Source organism: Opisthocomus hoazin, chromosome 7 (assembly GCF_030867145.1).
Source record: "Opisthocomus hoazin isolate bOpiHoa1 chromosome 7, bOpiHoa1.hap1, whole genome shotgun sequence".
NCBI classification, from domain to species: Eukaryota; Metazoa; Chordata; class Aves; order Opisthocomiformes; family Opisthocomidae; genus Opisthocomus; species Opisthocomus hoazin.
The window spans coordinates 35389403-35407901 of record NC_134420.1 but is presented as its reverse complement, the minus strand read 5'-3'; the positions used below and the strand labels follow the sequence as shown (position 1 = coordinate 35407901).

The 18499-nt window shown below is 52.0% G+C and overlaps 2 protein-coding genes across 7 annotated transcripts in view; one reads left to right on the top strand and one right to left on the bottom strand.

Moving 5' to 3' along the window:
- CCDC177 (coiled-coil domain containing 177) overlaps positions 1 to 17308 on the bottom strand; it is a 31634-nt gene extending 14326 nt beyond the window's left edge. Inside the window, exons 1-3 of one of the 5 annotated variants that reach the window (XR_012764637.1) lie at positions 17230 to 17308; positions 12446 to 16680; positions 147 to 575 (exon numbers count right to left, since the gene is read on the bottom strand). Coding sequence is in view for 1 of the 5 variants with exons in the window: in XM_075427342.1 (XP_075283457.1) it covers positions 14765 to 16672 (1908 nt within the window). In the remaining 4 variants the exon portion in view is untranslated. Of the gene's footprint in view, positions 1 to 146; positions 576 to 11300; positions 16681 to 17229 lie in introns of those variants that run through there. The other 4 variants (XR_012764639.1, XR_012764638.1, XR_012764636.1 and 1 more) reach the window with 4 other exon arrangements.
- The window catches only part of SUSD6 (sushi domain containing 6), a 100883-nt gene continuing 98681 nt past the window's right edge, over positions 16298 to 18499 (top strand). The window contains exons 1-2 of one of the 2 annotated variants that reach the window (XM_075427345.1): positions 16298 to 16704; positions 17739 to 17885. The gene's annotated coding sequence lies outside the window, so the exon portion shown is untranslated. Of the gene's footprint in view, positions 16705 to 17738; positions 17886 to 18121; positions 18231 to 18499 lie in introns of those variants that run through there. The other variant, XM_075427349.1, reaches the window with a different exon arrangement.

Genomic DNA, 18499 nt, shown 5'->3' with positions numbered 1-18499 from the left:
GCAGGAGAGGACCAGAGGTGCTTGGTGAAGGAGCCCATGTCACGCAGCAGGAAGGATCTTCAGACCACACCATTTTTCATGGAGCTGGCACCACTGATAGGGAAAAAGAAGGAAAGTGGTGGCTGGCCCAGGCTCCTCACACTCAGTACTGGAGGGGTTATATTTAATTACATGCATTTTCCAAGGCCTGTTTGTATCTAAACATATGCGGACCATTTTTTTCTAGAAAGTGTATTGCTAGTTGCTGTAGCCTTTGGAGGCTGGGGGGCCAGTGAATCCACTGGAAGAGGCAATCCTGTTCTTGGTGGCCATACTGTCAACTGGAGCATGGTGGAGATGTAGAGAATTCATGAGTAAAGTCTGCTTATAGGGAAGAAGTGAAGCTCAATGAAATGGGAAAATTAGTCCAAGTAGAGGTGCCAGGCTGGAACTTTGTGGGAGGAGAAGGCAGCTCATGCCATCCCCTAGATGTCCGGGTGAACTTGTGCAGCCATTGTCCTTCTTGGGGAGCAGCTTGTAACTTGGCCAGAACAAGCTCTGGGGTATGCACCCAGCCGCAGCCTGCAACAGCATCCCTGTGGAGAGAAGCATACAAAGGACAGGTAGAGCAGTGCTTGATTTCCACATGGCTAAAAGGGTTCCTTGCACATGTGTGCTCTAGAGCAGAGATGTGGGTTTTGTGAAGGGGTTGTCCAGCTTTCTGCTATGTCCAAAGTGACATTGAGGCTTGGGTTGTGGTGGCTGCAGATCCTGGGGTTGCAGAGACAGCAGCCGTGGGGGGGACACTGAGGAGACAGGGCCCCCGGAAGGCTGCAAGACAGACAGCTCTCAAACGCACGTTCCCCCGTCTCTGTTCTTGACAGTCACTTACTGGACAGAAAGATCTCTTTCCTGATTAAGAACAATATAGATATATACGGAATGTCAGATTTCCCCAAAGGTGCAGAGAAATGCAGGTGGGAAAGGGAGGGGAAGTGAGGAGCAGCAGCCAAGTGGAAAATCCGAAGCTTTATTAGGACTTCGTTTCCCACATGGAGCACTGTGGGGTTTTGTTGTCTTCACCTGAGATAAGAGTTGAGAAGAATGACCTTTATTTGCAGCTAGCTCATTCAGGCCCCTTGCAGGGCAGGCAGGTTACTTATTCCACCTACCAGTCTTGCCTGTAGTTTGTTTAAATATCTCTGTGTCCCTGCTGTGCCTTAGCTGCTGGAGGTGGGCATGTGGAAAGGGTACTGCGGGTTGTGCCCTGCCCCAGAAGGATGAACAGCATGCAGGTAACCTCAGTGAGCCCCTCCCTGGGGTACACGGGCTCTTCGGATGCAGCGCATTCACCTCAAAAGCTTCAGCTTACCAACCTGCCCATCGAGCTTGCTTTCCTGAGAAAGCGAAGTGTTGGCAGTTGCCCTGTCTCTCCCACATCCCCACAGTTGTGACCCCTGTCCACCAAGATTAACAGAGACACAGATATCTCAGAGATGATCTGACCCTTCATGTTTCAGAGCTGAAAGTAATAAAAACACTTTTATTTTGATTTATAGCTGAAGAACAATGGAATTTGCCAAGCAGGCTAATCTTCTGTCTTGAGGTGGGAGCTGCTTCTCTCGTGTCCCACACCAGTGCTGCAGGAAGCATCTCTTGGTAGGAAGATGGGAGGAGAGCCACGCCTCTGGCTGCAGGGGTCCTTTGCTGTTCACCGGTAAGGCACGTGGACTTGGCAGGGTGCGGCTATTTCGCAGACAAATGATAATAACCATGGTCTTTAGGGAGCAGCTGGACTACAAAAGGTGAGATGTACTGAGGGAGGTGGGAAAATGTCCTTTGATTGCTTAGCTCCTTTTGAAAGGCACAAGGAAGATTTAGGCATGTGTAATTTCAACCAGTCTTAAGGACCCGGCTTCTTGGCTAAACTGAAGAGGTAAGGGTTCCTCCTCTGCAGTTGCTGTTGTATATGTGACCTTGAAGGAGTCACCTGGGGAGCTGGCAGCTATTTGTGTCACCCAGCTTTGCGTAGAGAGCCTCATCTTCTCAGCCTTTTTCTGTAATCTCAGTTTATGCCTTTGCCATCTTTGAAACAAGGTGGATCTCAGGCAGGCACCAGGCAGGGGACCGTGGCTCATCCTGCCTGGGTGTGCGCAGCAGGTCCCGAGGCGGGGGCTGACGCCCAGTGTTAGTCCCTAGCAACAACCTGGTTTTGTAGTGCTCTGTGTCAGGAGTCCTCCTCACTCTTTTATGTTGGCAGCAGACCTGGACTCTTTAAAACTTGAATGAAGAGTTTTTTCAGCGATGCCCTCAGCTGCCCTCTCGCAGCCCAGTGGGGCTGCCCCTGTGCATGCTGAGCTGCGGGGCTGGCAGGCCCTGCGGCTCTGCCCCGGTGGGTTAGCTGGCGTGGGAACGGGACTTCCCACCTTCTGCTGAAGCTAACGTATAGGACCTACGCCCTCTGAAATTGTATTTCTAGATATATGTGTTTCCCTTGAGGTCATTTCTTTTCTGGCCCAGACTTAGTGCTCGGTTAGTTCTTCACAGTCTATTAAAAGCTCTTCCTGCGTAATGTTCTCTCCTTAGCGCATGGTGCCAAATACATCCAACCATCAAAACCCCTTGCTCTCGGAGTGACAGGTTTGGCACAGGGAGTGCTTATGGGAGAGAGACACGTGTGCACAAAGCTGAATGCCATTTTTCCTGTGTTTATCTTTCCCTGCCACCAAGAGGCATCTCAGGGCAGGTGGGAAAAGTCACGCTGCACTTTCACAGCATCTTCGTGGCGTTAGTCTCCGAGAAACAGCAATAAAGCTGTGGCCTGTGGGCTTGCAATGACAGTTCAGCTCTTCACTTCGTTCCAAGCCCTGGCTGTGTTATCTGTTAGGAAGATAATTCCTTGACCTTGCGGTCAGGGGATGAGCGCTTTGCTCAGTGATTAAGCCACTGCAGTAGATAACACGCCATGTTTAATCCCTTTGGTAGCTGGTCCGGGGAGGGGGGGCAGGAGGGGCTGCAAAAATACAGCGGCTTGTGATAGGCCTGGAGACCTCAGAAATGGTGGCAACAGGGCAGCAACTCTGGCTACATATGCCCATCCTCCTAAGTTAATTTGGTGGCAGACTGGAAAACAACCAGCATATTTAGGGCACTATTTTATCAAGTGATAGAGCCATATGGTGCAAAAAACCACAGTCGTCTGAGGGTTTAGGCATGTCAGAAATCAGAGAGTCCCTTTGCATATTGATCCTGTCTACTAGCTGGCACATATAAAAAGAAGGTTTATAACTATTTTCCTCCACTCTGTCGATGGGGGAAGGGACTCCTAAATAACCAACTAATCCTTCTGACTTGAGCTGGGGAAGGATGAGAGAGATACAGCTTTTTCTGCTGCTTCAAAGTCGTGGCTGGGATATGGCTGTGAAGCACCCGGCTGGCACACTGAAAAGCCCCACAAGCCTGCCTTAATGTCCAAACAAGTGCAGCAAATGCATCACAGTGTGGATGCATGACCAGGTTTCAAGGTTGTACAAGTCACTGAGGGTTGAGGCCCAGTTCTCCTGGTTATATCTAGAGTCCTGCCTGCAAGCAAAATCAGAATGAGAGGTTTGACTGACAAGGTCTGACCTGGGAGGTCTCATTCTCCCAGCCAGCCATCTGGCCCCTCCTTCCGCTGAGAGTCTGCTTCTTGCCCCTACCAGAGAAGGAGAAGATGGGGACATGAGCCCACATCCAGCCTGCCAGCGGTGAGACACTATCTTTCTTGAGGGAGATGCATTTTTTTGAGCAATCCTTTCCTCTCTTACTGTCACTGAATAGTTGAGGATCATGATTCCTCTGTAATCTGGCTTTTCCCTTTCGAATGTCCCAGCCCTCCTTGGAAACAGCCCCAGCCTCAGGTTTGCTTTGGCCGTGGTGTCACCTCAGCTTGGGCACAGGAATGTGCTAGTTGTCACCACATGCTTGCCTTTGGGCAATTGACCTCACCGGGCAGGAAGCCAGCCCCACGGTCTGGTGACGGAATTGAAACGGTTGCTTACAAATAAAGCTGTGCATGGATCTGGCCTTTGTGCGAAACTGCCAGCCAGCTCTCCACTTTCCTAACGAGAACTGGGCTACAGTCATGTCACGGGTTTCTACCAACCCCCCCAAGTTTGACGTTAAATTTGGTCTTTCGGGGGGGGAGAAGAAAAAGCAGAATTAAAACCAGCTTCAGCAGAAATGTGCTTCCTCATCCTGTACTAGATACCTCTCCTGCAGCTCATCTTCCTGATCCTAGCATCGACATGTATGAAAATCCTTTTAGTGCCAGCTTACATTCACACACTAAAAAGAGAAACATTCCTCATCTGTTGCCCTCTGCTTTGTATGAGCCCCCTGGGCACACTTGGCTGCTGCCCCAGACCCCAAAGGGTGATGGGTTAGCTCAGGGTCTCTCCTGCTCTAACGTTACGGGGTGCTGCCTGTCAGCCCCCCAGAGCAGCACCCGTGCAAGCCTGGGGTGGAGGAAGTCACTGGGCTGGGGTGCTCCAGAAGGCACTTCTCTGCTACAGCAAAGGGGGAGCCTTCAACAGGAAGGAGACCTTAAAAAATTCAAAATCCATCATGACTCTCATGTAGGGTCCCAATCCTATTCTCATTATATTGTCCACTTCTTTAAGTCCTCCATGTGCTTATCTTAGCTAGCTCCATGGAGCTGGCTTGTCTTTTCCCTCCTTACTCCTACCACGCATTCAGGACGTTTCTTTGCTGTAGTGGTATGCGAGCCATCATTGTTGAGAATGTCTAGAACAGCTTGTCTACATTCCTCCACTCGCTCAGCTTTCCAGCCACCTCCAACCCTTGTTGGAAAGCACCTCTCCTTTCTTACCTGTGGTCCTTACTACCTTCCACTATTCTTCATTCAATGAGGGTATCCAAAATGTTGTGTGAAAGGAGCTGTTTGGCCATGCATGTTTCTGTTGCATGAGACCTACAAACTATATCTCTTATGATTTGAAGGTTATTTAAACCTCCCAGTTCGCCATTTCTTTCTTCTCTGTTACTTCCAGCAATTCTTTCCTTTCCTCTGGGGAGACATTTTGTCCCTTTGCACTTGTACCTCCTACTTCCCCGTAGAAAAGATTTACGCTATCATGATACCCTGTACATCTGATATATTGACTCCCTGGCCAGCTTTGCCTGCTTGCAGGATGCCTCTCTGTACCTGAGGACATTGCAGTGTGTTGTCATGGAGAGGATTCAGACAGCATTGCCAGGTCAGCGGGTACCATACAGCATGCGAGTTTATATAGTGCGGGCATCGGGATGGACATAAAGGGCCCCTGCGGATTCCAGGAGACTCTGCAGAAATTCCCCTGGCAGCTGCATTACAGTAAATTTTCTGTGCATTTGGGGACTTGCAGGCTGTGGCTGAATCACGTGGCATCTGTGGCATCTGCATTATAGTACAGCGTCTTTGCAGGGAGGGATCTGCAGGTTCCCAGAGACTGCGGGAGCCACAAGAAACCTGTACAGTAGCACACCACAGCCTGATCAGAGACACTTAGAAAGGACAGTAGTTCTGGGTGTGAACATCACTGACTTCAGAAGACTCTAATTACACAATTTTTTGATGGAATCGTAAATAAAATACATTGAAAGACCTGACTGTGCAAAGAGGTACATTCAGCTTCTTTGAAATGTTGTAGGAATCACAGAAAACTTCTGTTACAAGACAGAGTGCCTTCTGCCTGGAAAATATTAGGATTCGCAGCACCGAAGAGATGTGAGTCGGAGTGACAGCTACCATGCAAAGCGATGCAGAGCGTATCCACAGCAAACCTAAGATGTCAGATGCTCTAACTAGTGTTGCATAAAGCCCTGAAGGATCCCTCGGCCTGCCCACCTGCCTAGCATTTCCTGGGAGCAGGCAGGTCAGCTCTGGTTTACTGAAAGAGTCCTCCCTGGCTTTACCTCCTCCTGTGTGGCAGTAGGTCAAACTGCTAGCAGAAAAAGCAATGTCATGACTCAGAGCTGTTGAGATACGTCTAAAATCCCTGTCATGACAGGTCACGCAGGCCTATATAAGCTAATTATGGATTTATCAGTAGAGCTCAGGATGGGCTGAGAAGCCCATATGTAGAAGCTGGAGAACAGCGGACAAGTTAGCCCAACGTAGGCTCTGCACTGCTGCAGTTAAACTGCTAGTGGTGACTGAACCAGTCTGTTTAACACTGGCTTGGTTATATCCACACCTCACCGGCCGTCATCGCAGTGGCGATAGGGTGGACATATCTTCGACACGATGGCAACCTGCCCCCAAGACACAGGTGATGATGACTGCAGAAAGCAAAGCTTCCTTCTCATGCAAGAAGGGGCACCACTTCCCATGCCAAGCACTGGTCCAAGCATGGAGGGCAAACACCTCATCGCTTCTTCTGGTGCTCGCCCCATTCATGTTACATTGTTTGGGAAAGCAATGCAAGGGAAGCAAATTAGGAGTGGTATTGCTGTTTAAAAGTCAAACAGCCCTTTCCTACACCGCAACATCCTAGTTCTTCTGCAGGTTTTCAATCTACACCACCCAAAGGCCCAAAGCTTGGATTCAGACAGCGCTGTAGTTGTTCATGCACAAGCATGCCTCAGTTTAAGGCAGAGCAGGGCAAATTAGTTTGCTTGAAGCCTCTACAGACAAGTGGAGACTTGCCTGCACCCTGTGGCCGGTTCCTCAGGTACCAAGCTGCAGGTGTAGGCCATGGGAGCTGGAGCCTCAGGGCCAAACTAGGTAGGAAATAAGGACAACTCGAATTTAGTGGGAGCAGAAAACGGTGCAGAGGCTCTTAGACAGTGTCTGGGTGAGGACTGCAGAACTCCCTCGATGAGAGGAAAGTGTCATTCCTCCCTCGGGTGTCGTGTCAGACGTGGGCTGAGCCCACCCAGGACAGCTGTGTAGTGGTCCCTCTACAATGAAAATACTGCCTTTCTGTTCGTGGATCTCACCTTGTGTTTCTTTGATCTCACTTTTTCCTTCAAGTCTGAGGAAATGGCTGTTACTGGGAGGTAAATGTGAAGCCTGTCTTGTTCAGTGGGGACAGGAGACAGGTGCACAGGTAGCAAAGCTTGTGAGCAGAGTGCCCCCCCCCCCCCCAAGGTCTGACAAAATGCATGGAACTTGCCACTTAACTAAATTCTCAACTGCTGGCATAATGCTCAGGGCTTTTTTCAGGAGGGAAAGGAAAACGTCTTTCTGCTTTACCTACACATCTGTGTTTTGAGCTCCCTTCCTCATTTATTTTCCCATCTCTTATAAAACACTAAAGAATTGTCAAAACCAGCACAGCTTACTTTGGAGGTGATTAAAAAAAGAGAAGAAATTATCCCATCACCCTCTTACAAACCAAAACACTCCCAGTAGCATCTGACAGACACAGAGCCACATCTCTTACTCCCCACTGTTTAGCTTGCTGTCTGACAAGGTGCCTGTGTGCCAGCTGCTTTTCCCCTTGGCTGCGCTGTGCTGTTTAAGCAGTGTGTGCTTTGCAAACACCCAGGAACACAGCGCGCAGCACAGGGTATTGACAAACTCATTGCTGTGCCTAAAAATACCAACTGATATGTGACCCTTCCATCCCGTTGCCCGGGTTCAGTGCAGGGAGGGGGAAATTTCCATCAGCCTCTTGGGAGCATAACCTATCCCAAGGCATTGTGATTTACATAAATAATGAAAAGGTTAATATATCTAGGCTGTATTCATTCCTGGAGTAACTCTGCTGGCTCTAGGGAGGTAACTAACGGGATGAACTGGGCCCTGTAACTTTAATGTGCGGAAATAGTGTTGTAGTATGCTGCCGTACATATACATAATAAGCGACTCTAGCCAGCCAGGATGGTGTAAGGTTTCTCAGTCCATGCCTGCTCTTTCAGGTAGCATTTCCACCTATAGCTCCTGCCCATTTCTGCTAATGCACCTTCCTCCTGCTCTGCCTCTGTCCTGGGCTCCCAGTGCAGCCTTATCTGTGCCCCTCACCTTCAGGCCCTCCATCTGAAAGCCTAAAGAGAAATTTTACAGACCCTTCAGGTGCTTCAAGGTTTGGGGGAAACACCTAGCAGTGGAGGCTGGCACCTTAAAACCTTCATCCTCCACGAAGCACCGGCTGCAGAGCAGAAGCCAGAGGAGCTGCTGCAGCAGGCGTACAGAGATACCCTTCCCTTGCAACCAGGAGTGGTTAATTAGAGGGCTGCTTGGGGAACAGGGAGGATGTGAGCGAGAGCTCCAGCTTCATCATGAAGGCCAGCATGGCCCGGGGCAAGTCACATCAGTTCTTTCTGCTTCAGTTTTCCCTACTCTGGCTGGGGGCGGTAACTAGTTTACCTAACAGCCGGGTCCTGAGATTAGATGCAGTGAGCTTTGTAAAACATGTAAGAACAAAACAGCACTGGCAGTTTGGTTTTGTAATACAGGATATTTCTCACTGCCAGCATGGTTTTGTAATGTGGAGGATTTCTTGCTGAACGGCAGGGATGTAGGAGATGAGTGTAAAGTTGCCAGAGAATGATTCAGGTCCTTTCAGGCTAGAATCTTACAATAACAAGGTTGTGTTTCACAGCAAAGAGCTGTGCTCAAAGGATGGGCTAAGGACAAAGAAGTCAGACCTAGAACTGAATTTTTTATGCCCTAGCATTAAGAGGCATATGGGATGTGGGGCATATCCCATTATGAAGGCTCTGAACACTGGCATTCCCCAGTGCTGGCTGCTCGGCATAAATGGAGAAAATGTTTCCAGGTATCTTGTACAGAAGAGTGTTGCATTTCTTCCTCTTCCCAGCGTTTTCTCTTCGAAACAACATGTAGTAACATCTCACCAAAAAGAAGGGCAGAGCTGACTCCTGCCACTTACGATTGTCTTACCATGCCTCGGTACCGGCTCTTTACGGTGGGTGCTACTTGCTTGCCAAGGGCTCGTGGAGCCGCATTCCCACAAGGAGTTGCATTAGGGCTTCACCGGCTCACGTCAGAACACGCCTGTACTGTGCTGCAAAGTAAATGTCATGGGGCTCATTTCCAGAGGGACTGGGCTAAGCCAGTGTCTTCCTCTTCTTTGCCTATGACAGCCGCCTTCTACAACAATGGCAGCTAAGTCCGATTCTAACAAACTTAATTCCCTAGGCCCTTGGCTCAGCAAAGCATTAAATGAGCTTAAATTTGCACAGTTTGAAGGGAGCCAGTGTGATGTGAAAACAGGCAGGTCCCTCCCAGAGCACCTCTGCTCTCCTGGATGTGGTGGCTGCCCTACTGAACAACAGCACAGTCCCAGGTCTGCAAAGCAGAACTGTGTGCGAAGAGAGCGACAGTCATCACCCGCAGTGTGCTGCATACAACGAGTTTTGTGTCTCGTCCTTATACCTCCCTGCATCTGCTTTAAGAAGAAAAACCAAAAAAAGCTACAAAAAAACTCCAACTGACTTGCAAAATGGCATTCTAACTATTACATTTTTTGTCTTCACCAACAGAGGAAGAACACCCACGGCTGAAAGCAAATCTCTCATTCTGGTGTAAAAACTGGTGGTGACAAGAAGCCAGATGAGAGGATGTGATCAACCTGGCTCTCTCAGAGGTCAGTAAGGGAGCGCAAAATGTCACTTCCCTGATGACAGCTAGCAGAGGTGGCTGTTCTTAGCAGAACTTCTGGAAAACTAGAGGCTGATGGACTTTGTATTGCAAATTCTGTTTCCCACGCCCCCCTGTCCAGGCTTAGTAAAGACACGCACATTGAAATAAGTCCCCTCTCAGAATTCCCCTAGCATCAGGAAAAATTTTAGCACAGAATGAGCCTGGAGCCCCATGCGCATCATAAGACAAACACAGTAGGTAACCAAGGTGAGAAACCTTATCCTCACATCTATCTTATCCATGCAGTGAATTTATGATAAACTGAGTTAAAAAATACCTTGTAAAATATTAACTAGTGGTGGTGCAGCTGCTCCCCCTAATAGCTTTTGAACATGTCTGCCAAATTCAACCTGGACAGAGAGATTTGTGTTTTAGTGACAAGTTTTGTGTGGAGAAGCAGCATGCAGAAGAGATTGTTGGCACTCTCACTGGCACTGAAGGGCTCCAGCTTTAGCCCAGATGCGGTTAAACACCAGACAATCCACACAAACAAGATAGCCTGTGAACCCTCAAAATGTGTGAAAGATTCATCCAGAGCTCAGGCAAAAGCAACTGCTCTCAAGTCAATGGTTCTTCCCCCCATGTAAGTTCTCTGATGTGAATTACAAGATGAACTCATCCTGCAGCCTTTGTGTCACTGAAATGAGACTCACAGGGCACTCGCCCAAGCAAACCAGGCTGCATGGTTCTGGAGCCTCTGAAATTACTTGTCGTCTTCTGCCGTAGGCAACAGTGTGACAGGCTTCTGATACTGTGTGCATGATCATGTTGTCCCACTATGCAAAATATTAGTATATAACGATGGGAGTATCACCTGAAAATGAATCCCAGGACTTGGTCCTGTAATTCTTTTTAGAACATTTAAATGATATCAGTCTTTCTCCCTAATGTTTCAATATCTCAACTTCAGAAACCCTGTAAACATTCAGAGTGTTTTCTAGCAGTAATCCTAGTCACTGAGAAGCAGTAAGCAGGGCAGTGGTTTTCAAGTGGGGTTAGAGGTTTGTCTGCATGTCAGTGCTTGACTTTACATTTCAATGTTTAGTGGATCCAGAATTTGGGTTGTCCCATTATATCTATGGGATCCAACATGAAACAGAATCATAGAATCACAGAATGTTTGGGGTTGGAAGGGACCTCTGTGGGTCATCTAGTCCAACCCTCCTGCCGAAGCAGGGTCACCTACAGCAGGCTGCACAGGACCTTGTCCAGGCGGGTCTTGAAATCTCCAGAGAAGGAGACTCCACAACCTCCCTCCCTGGGCAGCCTGTTCCAGTGCTCCGTCACCCTCAGAGGGAAGAAGTTCTTCCTCATGTTGAGACGGAACTTCCTGTGCTTCAGTTTGTGCTCATTGCCCCTTGTCCTGTCGCTGGGCACTACTGAAAAGAGTTTGGCCCCATCCTCCTGTCACCCACCCTTCAGATTTTGTAACCTGCAGCTAGACTCCCAAATGTTTAGGAAATAAAACCTGACAACTTTATGCTAGCCACGTTTAAGATGTGCTATCGGTCGCAGAAGTTTCCAGGTAATTGTCCTTTTGTTGCTGTTGCTTTTCATGTGCATAGTTCAAGGTCTAGCGGTCATTACACGGCATGCATGCAAATAGCCTAGAAGCAAAGTCTTTATTATAATCTTATGATTATAATAGAGTAATAGCCTAAAATGTGTTTTCTAATTCCAGAAGACCAAGCTACATTATCTTTCTGCAGGACCTGACCAAATGCCACCAGCTGCTTCTATGCACTAAATAAGCTGTGATCTACCTCTGAGCTGTGAGGTAATATGTTGCTTGCTTTGATTTTTAGTTCACCCTGGCCTGCATCTCAGTATGAAAACCACTAAATAAGCCTCATCTAAAAAGGCCATAATTTTTACATGTGCCCCAGGATTTGATTTCTGTTCCCACAGAAATATGGCAGTAAAAGTCACTTTCAAATAAACAGAAGCATAAGCAGACCCAAGAAATACCTCTCATGCTTCCACCCAACTTGCTGACTTCATTTTCCATGACACAATTTTAAACAATTCATAAACTCCATTGACTCTCACAGACTTTGGACTGGAACCACCACAGAAATAAAAAATACCCATACACAGATTAATGCCTTTTAAAAAAAAATATTTTTTTTCTTAGATTGTACATTCAAAACTTGAGCTGCACACTGCACAGTATAGGAACAGTAGTTTGCCAATCTAATTACAGCCATGTAGGTGTGTTTTGATTAGTTCAGCTGTAGCCCCAAGGTGTCAAACTCAGTCAGCAGCAGGAGATGGACCCCAGGTGTAATTACAGTCAGCGGCCAAGACCTCTCTCCTGGGCTGCAAAACATTCTCAGTCTGCATTGGAAATGCCCCCTCAGAAGCAGGTTTGGACAAAGCCTTCAGGCAGACTGCAGTAGACCTTTAGTGAACAACTGCTGTTTTCATTAGAGACTGCAGCTGCTTGTTCACCCGTCACCTTCTGCCTTCTGTCCACTGTTTCCCAGCTCTCCCCATTCGCCCGCTGCTAAATGTATCAAGCAGTGAACTTCAACCACAGTGTGACGAAGCAGGGAGCAAGAGCCTTCACAGCCAGACTGTGCAGCAGACTTTCTGTGCAGCCCTGAAGGCTGCCAACAAGGCGAAATACTGGCTGTGCTGGAGTCACTGCAGGATTTACCCCAACTCCAGGGCTGCCAGGGAGCAAGGGAAGTTTTGTGCAGGCTGGACTTGGGCTGCCGGGCATCTCTTTTCTACATCTTTACAGCTACAAGGGCACACACACTGCAGTACAAACCACACAGGAAGAAGACTGGTTTTTATCAAGGACCTTACCTGGTGTTACAGCAGGATTGGTTTCAGTGTTCAAACCGATGGCTGTTTTGATGATGAGGGTGAGGGGACAGACTCCTAGCTGGAAACAGTAACACAGCTGTCCTTCCCACAGCTACCGGTATTTTCAGATTTTGGTGTTAATTAGTGCTTCTCACCAACGGTTATGTCTTACTCTAACAACCACTCACATTAAATAAATAAATAAATAAATAATAAAATAGTACTTTGTGCTTTGTTACCATCATTTGTCCAAAGCCTCTGAAGCGTCTGAGTGTTACTATCTCCTTGTGAGTCCCAGCAATCCCAAGAGCCTGACTCCGCTCCCGTTTATATCAGCAGGAGCAAGCCCAGCCCCTGAGGACTTGCCTGGTGTTACACAGTAAGCCAGTGAGTGATGGAGCAGACATCACTCAGGTGCCCCAATTCCTACTTTCATGTTGCCTGCCCTCAACAGCACCAATCCTACCGCGATTCAAAGAGCAAGTTCCATCAAAATAAAAGGAAATTCCTACTTGCTTCATTTTCAACACTGTTTTCATGATGTCTTCGGCCTTTCAGGGCACCAGGATGTGCTTGGTCTGCTGTTGTGGTTGCTGTTCACTTAACACCTTCCTTACAGAGGTTTTTTACCTGCTGTCACCTCCTAGGAAACTCTGGTAAGCCATCTCCGCATGCAGGACTGCATGCCTGTGCTGTATGTCAACCTTCTTCTGGTTTTCTCATCCCCTGTGCTATACCTCAGAGATATCCACAAGGAAACATGATCCTGGCTGTTCTTTCTGCTTCTCCCCCATGCTCCAGGTCCGATGTCATCACCACAGCAACCCAGCACATCATCACAGATGGCAGAACAGCGAGCTAGCGCTGCCCAGAGCCAGAAAAAACAGCAGAAAGTGCCTAGTTTGGATGTGTGCTCGTAACTGCAACCCAGCAGATCGTAAACCTGGAGCAGAACACAGTCTTACTTGAATACTGTGCACGGGCTGCAGGTAGGCTTTTCACATTTCCAGTGCATTAACGGCAGAAGGACTCAGTTCCCTCCAAACAGTATTGAGTTCTAAAAATGCCATGATCCTCATCTGAGAGAATCTGTAATGTACCTTATTTTGTGCATCTACTCTTTCTTGTGCCCTAAATAGGAATACAGCTGTTAGCACCAGTGGACAGACAAGTGCTGTCCTGCTCAGTGGACGATGATAAGAGCTGGGTGAACGTCTCATTGTAAGCAACTCCTAGAACCACCAGCTTGGAGAGGACCTCTGGAGGACACCTGGTCCAACCTCCTGGCTCAAGGCAGGCCACACTGGGTAATGTTGCTGTGGGCATCCTCAAGCTTTGGGAATTCCTGAGGGTGGCAATTTGTCCATGCAATCTGTTTGCAGATTTCCATTTACAAATGGATCTGCGTGTTTGCCACACAGGCCAGCTTCCACAGGTTCATTCACTTTTCTGTCTTAATGCGCAAGTGGGTTGCATGGGTGCCCATCAGTTTGTGCCTTGCCCGTAAACTTCTCTTTCTCCCCCCCACCTCCAAAAGAAAAGAAGAAATCATATAGATGTTTGTAAGACAAACCTGGAAAGGAGAAGGATGGGTGAGGATACCTGGGAGGGGCAACAGCTGCAAACAGCAAAAGCGAAATGGTGTTTGTGAGCACTTCCAACAGCTTCTGCCCAGCTCTGATCACAACGTCTACTTACACGGTGTTACAAAACCTTGATCTGTGTTTTCTCTTGCTCGCCACCAGCAGCAGGCGAGGGGCACCCAGGGCCGTACAGCGTTTGCTACTCCAGCCCTCCCCACCTTCGGCGTGAGAGTACAGCGGCTTTGAAAATGCAGTTCTATAATTTAAACCAAGCCGCCTGTCACTCAAGCCAGAATCAGTTGGGGTGGCTTCGGTTCTTTGCCAGTAGGCTCTGGTAGTCAGCAGTCTCTGTAGTCTGCACCTCCAACGGAAGAGCGCAGCTGTAGTGAGCTCCGGCATAGACAATGAATTGGTAACTCACAGGCTTCAAGCAGACTTGCGCAGCCCTCTCTGAGAAAATTCATGTGCTTGTGGTGTGAAGGACACAAAAGCTTGCTTCCCCTCTGTAAAGGTGACTGAGGTCAGTCCATAAAATACTCCCAGAACAAAAACGTATTTTAAAAAGTATGTGAAATAGCTGCCATGTTTTTGTGCGGTACTCTGCTCCCCCAAAACAAGAAACTAGGGTGGTGGTTGTTGTTGTTTTTTAAATGTTAAATGTCAACGCAGAGGAGCTTTCCGATGCATTGTGATGGACCAGCAGTGACATATCCCCACTCATCCACGACAAGATCTTTCATTTCTTATTCAGGTGGGCATGCAGTTCTGCTTCCAAGGCCATCTTGTCAAAGGTGCGCACGTTTGTCTCCTCCCGTACCTTTTCCCGGACATGGAAGGAAGCCCTAGCGACAGACCTGGCATTTTCTAAGACGGTCTTCTTCTCCTTGAAGATCTGCTCACTCCTCTCCAGCTTCCTCTCTATAGAAAGGAGGATCTCCCTGCGCCGTAAGTCCTCGTACTGTTCCACCTTTTGCTTGTTCATCTTCTGCACCTTCTCCTTCTCCAGACGGCTCAAGACCACCTTGCGGGCTTTTTCTTGGACAACCTCTTCGGCCACCTGAGCAGCATGCTGGAGCTTTCTCTCCGTCTCTCTAGCCAGGGCTTCTAAGTGCTCCTTCTGCTCTCTTTCCTTCTTCTCTGCTGCCAGTTTGGCTCTCTGGATCTGCATGTCCTCCCGCCTGGCCTTCTCCCTCCGCTCCTGGTTCCTCTTCTCCACTAGCTGTTCATAGTTCTCCTGAGCCTTGGTCAAACTCATCTCCAGAGAGGTCTTCAACATTTCCTTCTCTTCCGCCTCTTGCTTGGCCAGTTCCTTGAGCAAGGCCTCATGCTTCAGCTTCTCCGCTTGGTTGAGCAGTTTCTTCTCCTTCTGCAGCTGCACCTCCTTCTTCAGCCTCTTCTGCGCAGCCGTGGATAGCTTCTCTTGCAGGAGCTGCTCCTCTCGCGCCCGGTGCTCCTTCTTGCCTTCCTCCTTCGCCTTCAGGTTGTGCTCTTGATGGAGCTTCTTCTGCTTGTCCTCCTGGACGGCCCTCTCCAGCTTCTCCCTCCGCAGCCGCTCCTGCTTCTCCGCTTGCTCCCGCCACCGCTCCTCGCACACCAGGCGCTGCCTCTGCTTCAGCAGGGCGACCTCCTCCTGCTCCTGGCTCAGCCTCCCCCGCCGCTTCTCCACCTGGCTCTCCCACATCCGCTGGCCCTGCAGGAGAGCCCTCTGCTTCTCCTTCTCCTCCTGCTCCTTCCGCCGCTCGGCCAGGCGCCGCTGGCTGTCCCACTGCCGGTGGGCCGCCTGCCGCTGCTCCCGCAGCAGGCTGGCCTCCTGGTGCTTGGCGAGCATCAGCGCCGCGATCTTCTTGTCCCTCTCGGGCACCTCCGAGAGGCCCTTCCTCCTCCTCACCTCCCTGACGATCCTCTCCACCCTCTGGGCCGTCTGCGGCGAGTGGCTGAGGTCGCCCAGGCTGAAGCTGCGGCCTAGCAGCAAGCCGCTGGCGGTGACGGCAGCTCGGCCCCGGCCGCGGCCGCCCGCCTTGCCCCCGCGCTCCCGCAGGCTCTCCCCGCTGTAGGAGGACGAGGCCCCCGACTCGGAGGAGGTCTTGCCCCAGCTGCCCTCACGGCGCTTCTGCAGCGAGTCCAGGGAGTGGCTCTTGGCCTTGGCCCCCGCCGGCGCCCCGGCAGTCTCCCCGCCATGGGGCCGGGGCGCGGTGGCGGCGGCCCGGGGGGCGACGCGGGCGGCGGGCGAGGGCGGCAGGCTGCCGAGGGGGGCGAGGATCCGCCTCTTCTCCTCGCGGATAATGCGCTCCCGCTCCTCCCGGCACTGCTGCAGCTTGCGGCGGCGCTCCCGCTCGTAGGCCTCGTAGAGGCCGGCGGCCACCCGCATGGAGCGTCCGGGGGCCTCCCGCAGCAGCTCCCCCAGCGCCCGCGGCAGCAGCTCCACCGGCCGCACGGCGCAGCGGGCGCAGGCCTCCAGCGACCGCGGGCTGGTCAGCACGTACCGGCTGCCCTCCGCCGCCGCGCAGTCGAAGTTGTACAGGTCCAGGTGCAGCAGCGGCGACTGCTCCCCGGGTCGGGAAGGCTCCCCCCCCGCCGCCGCCGCCGCTCCCCCGGGCGCCGCCGGGCAGGGCTGCGGGGGGGGCTCGGCCGGCGGCTCCACCATGGCTCGGCCTGCAAGGGGGAGAGCGGAGGCAGGTGAGCGGGGACCCCTGCCGCCTCCCCGGGAAGGCGCAAGGGCGGGGGGGGCCGGCGGGGTCTGCGGCGGGGGTGCGAGGTGGGGGTTCTGCGGCGGGGAGACGCGTTTGGGCGGTCAGCGGGGGTGCTGGGAGCGTGGGCTCGGGCACGGGGCGGGGGGGGGCGCGATGGGGGAGTCCTTAGGGTGCGTGGGGCGTTTGGGGTGACGCGGGGTGCGCTCGGAGTCCCCGCGGACCGGCCGTGGATGGGGGTGCTGGGGGGGGGCACACGGTGTCTGCCTGGGCCGGGGTGAGGAGCGCTTGCGGTGGGGGTGTTGGGGCTACGAACGGGGATGCTCGCGGTGCGGCGGGCGCGGCGGAGCGGCGGACGGGGGTGGGTGCGGTGTGAGGGGGGCGCCCGGGCTGTGAATGAGGATGGGGATGCAGGGGGGTGTCAGGCAGGGCTGGGACCGGGGCCGGGATCACCCCCCGGGGCCGCTGCCCCTCCGCGCAGCACGGAGCCCCCCCCGCCCCCCGCGGCACTCACCGGGCAGCGCCGCGCTTTGTCTCGGTGCCGGCAGCCGCGGGGATCAGGCGGGCGGCGGCGGCTCCTCCATGGCACCCCGCGGCGGGCAGGGCGGCCGCCCGCTGCAGGCCCCGCGCGGGGCGGGCGGAGGCGGGCGCGGGGGGAGCCGGCCCCGCAGCCCCGGGCCGGGGGCAGCGCCGCTGCCGGGCGGGGGTCCCGCCCACCGCGGGGGGGGGGGCGGTGCGGGGGGGCGGGCGTCCTTCCCCGCAGCCGGGGACAGCCGGTGCGGTCCGCCTTCGGTGCCGCCCCCCCCCCGTTTGCAGAGGGATGCGGGGCTCAGCGGGGGCGGGGGCCGTGCTCTGGCAATGCTGCTCGGCAAAAGGCGGGTCGCTGCCGGCGGCGGAGCGTCTGTGCCAGGCAGCGGAGCGAAGCTGGTTTTGCCGGGCAGAGGACGGTGGTAGCAAACGGCCCCTTGGCCTCTGTGTGACGAGTTCGGCGCTTTTCAGCGATTTCTCATTTAACCTCCACAGGCGCAGCTCGATCTGCTTTGCTTTGATAAAGAAGGCCATGGCACTCGCTAAAGGGCTTCCAGGATGGCCCGGGACAAGGATTCGGAGCAACAGAGGGGCTCTAGAAGGGCCTAGGGAGTCCTTGAGGAGAAAGCTGGAGAGCCGCAGGTTGGTTGAGGTTTCCTATTGTACAGGCAAAGGCTTTGCATCATGCTCGTCCCTGTGCTGACGAATGCACCCAGTAACGGTGCGTCTGCAGCAAACGGGCAAACTCCACCAATAAACCGTAGTGACTGATCTGATCTTGTTCATTCATCATCATCATCGTAGTCTGCAGGAGACAATTATAAAGCTTGGTAATTAGTTTTGTGAAAAAATCCTCAGGCCCGGGAACAGATCTGCTGTCTGAAGAGCCCAGCTTGCTGGCTGATGGGGCAAACCATTAATACCAGCTGCAGCACCGCAGCTGTCAAGCCATGGCTGTGTTCCCTCCTCGTGGAAAATATTAAGCCAGTAAGTGTATGCCAGGTAAGGTGTGGGCTTCTGGGGGTGCTGGTCGACAGCCGGCTGAACGTGAGCCAGCAGTGTGCCCAGGTGGCCAAGAAGGCCAGCAGCATCCTGGCTTGTGTCAGGAGTAGCGTGGCCAGCAGGAGTAGGGAGGTGATCGTGCCCCTGTACTTGGCACTGGTGAGGCCACACCTTGAGTACTGTGTTCAGTTTTGGGCCCCTCACTACAAGAAGGGCATTGAGTTGCTGGAGTGTGTTCAGAGAAGGGCAATGAG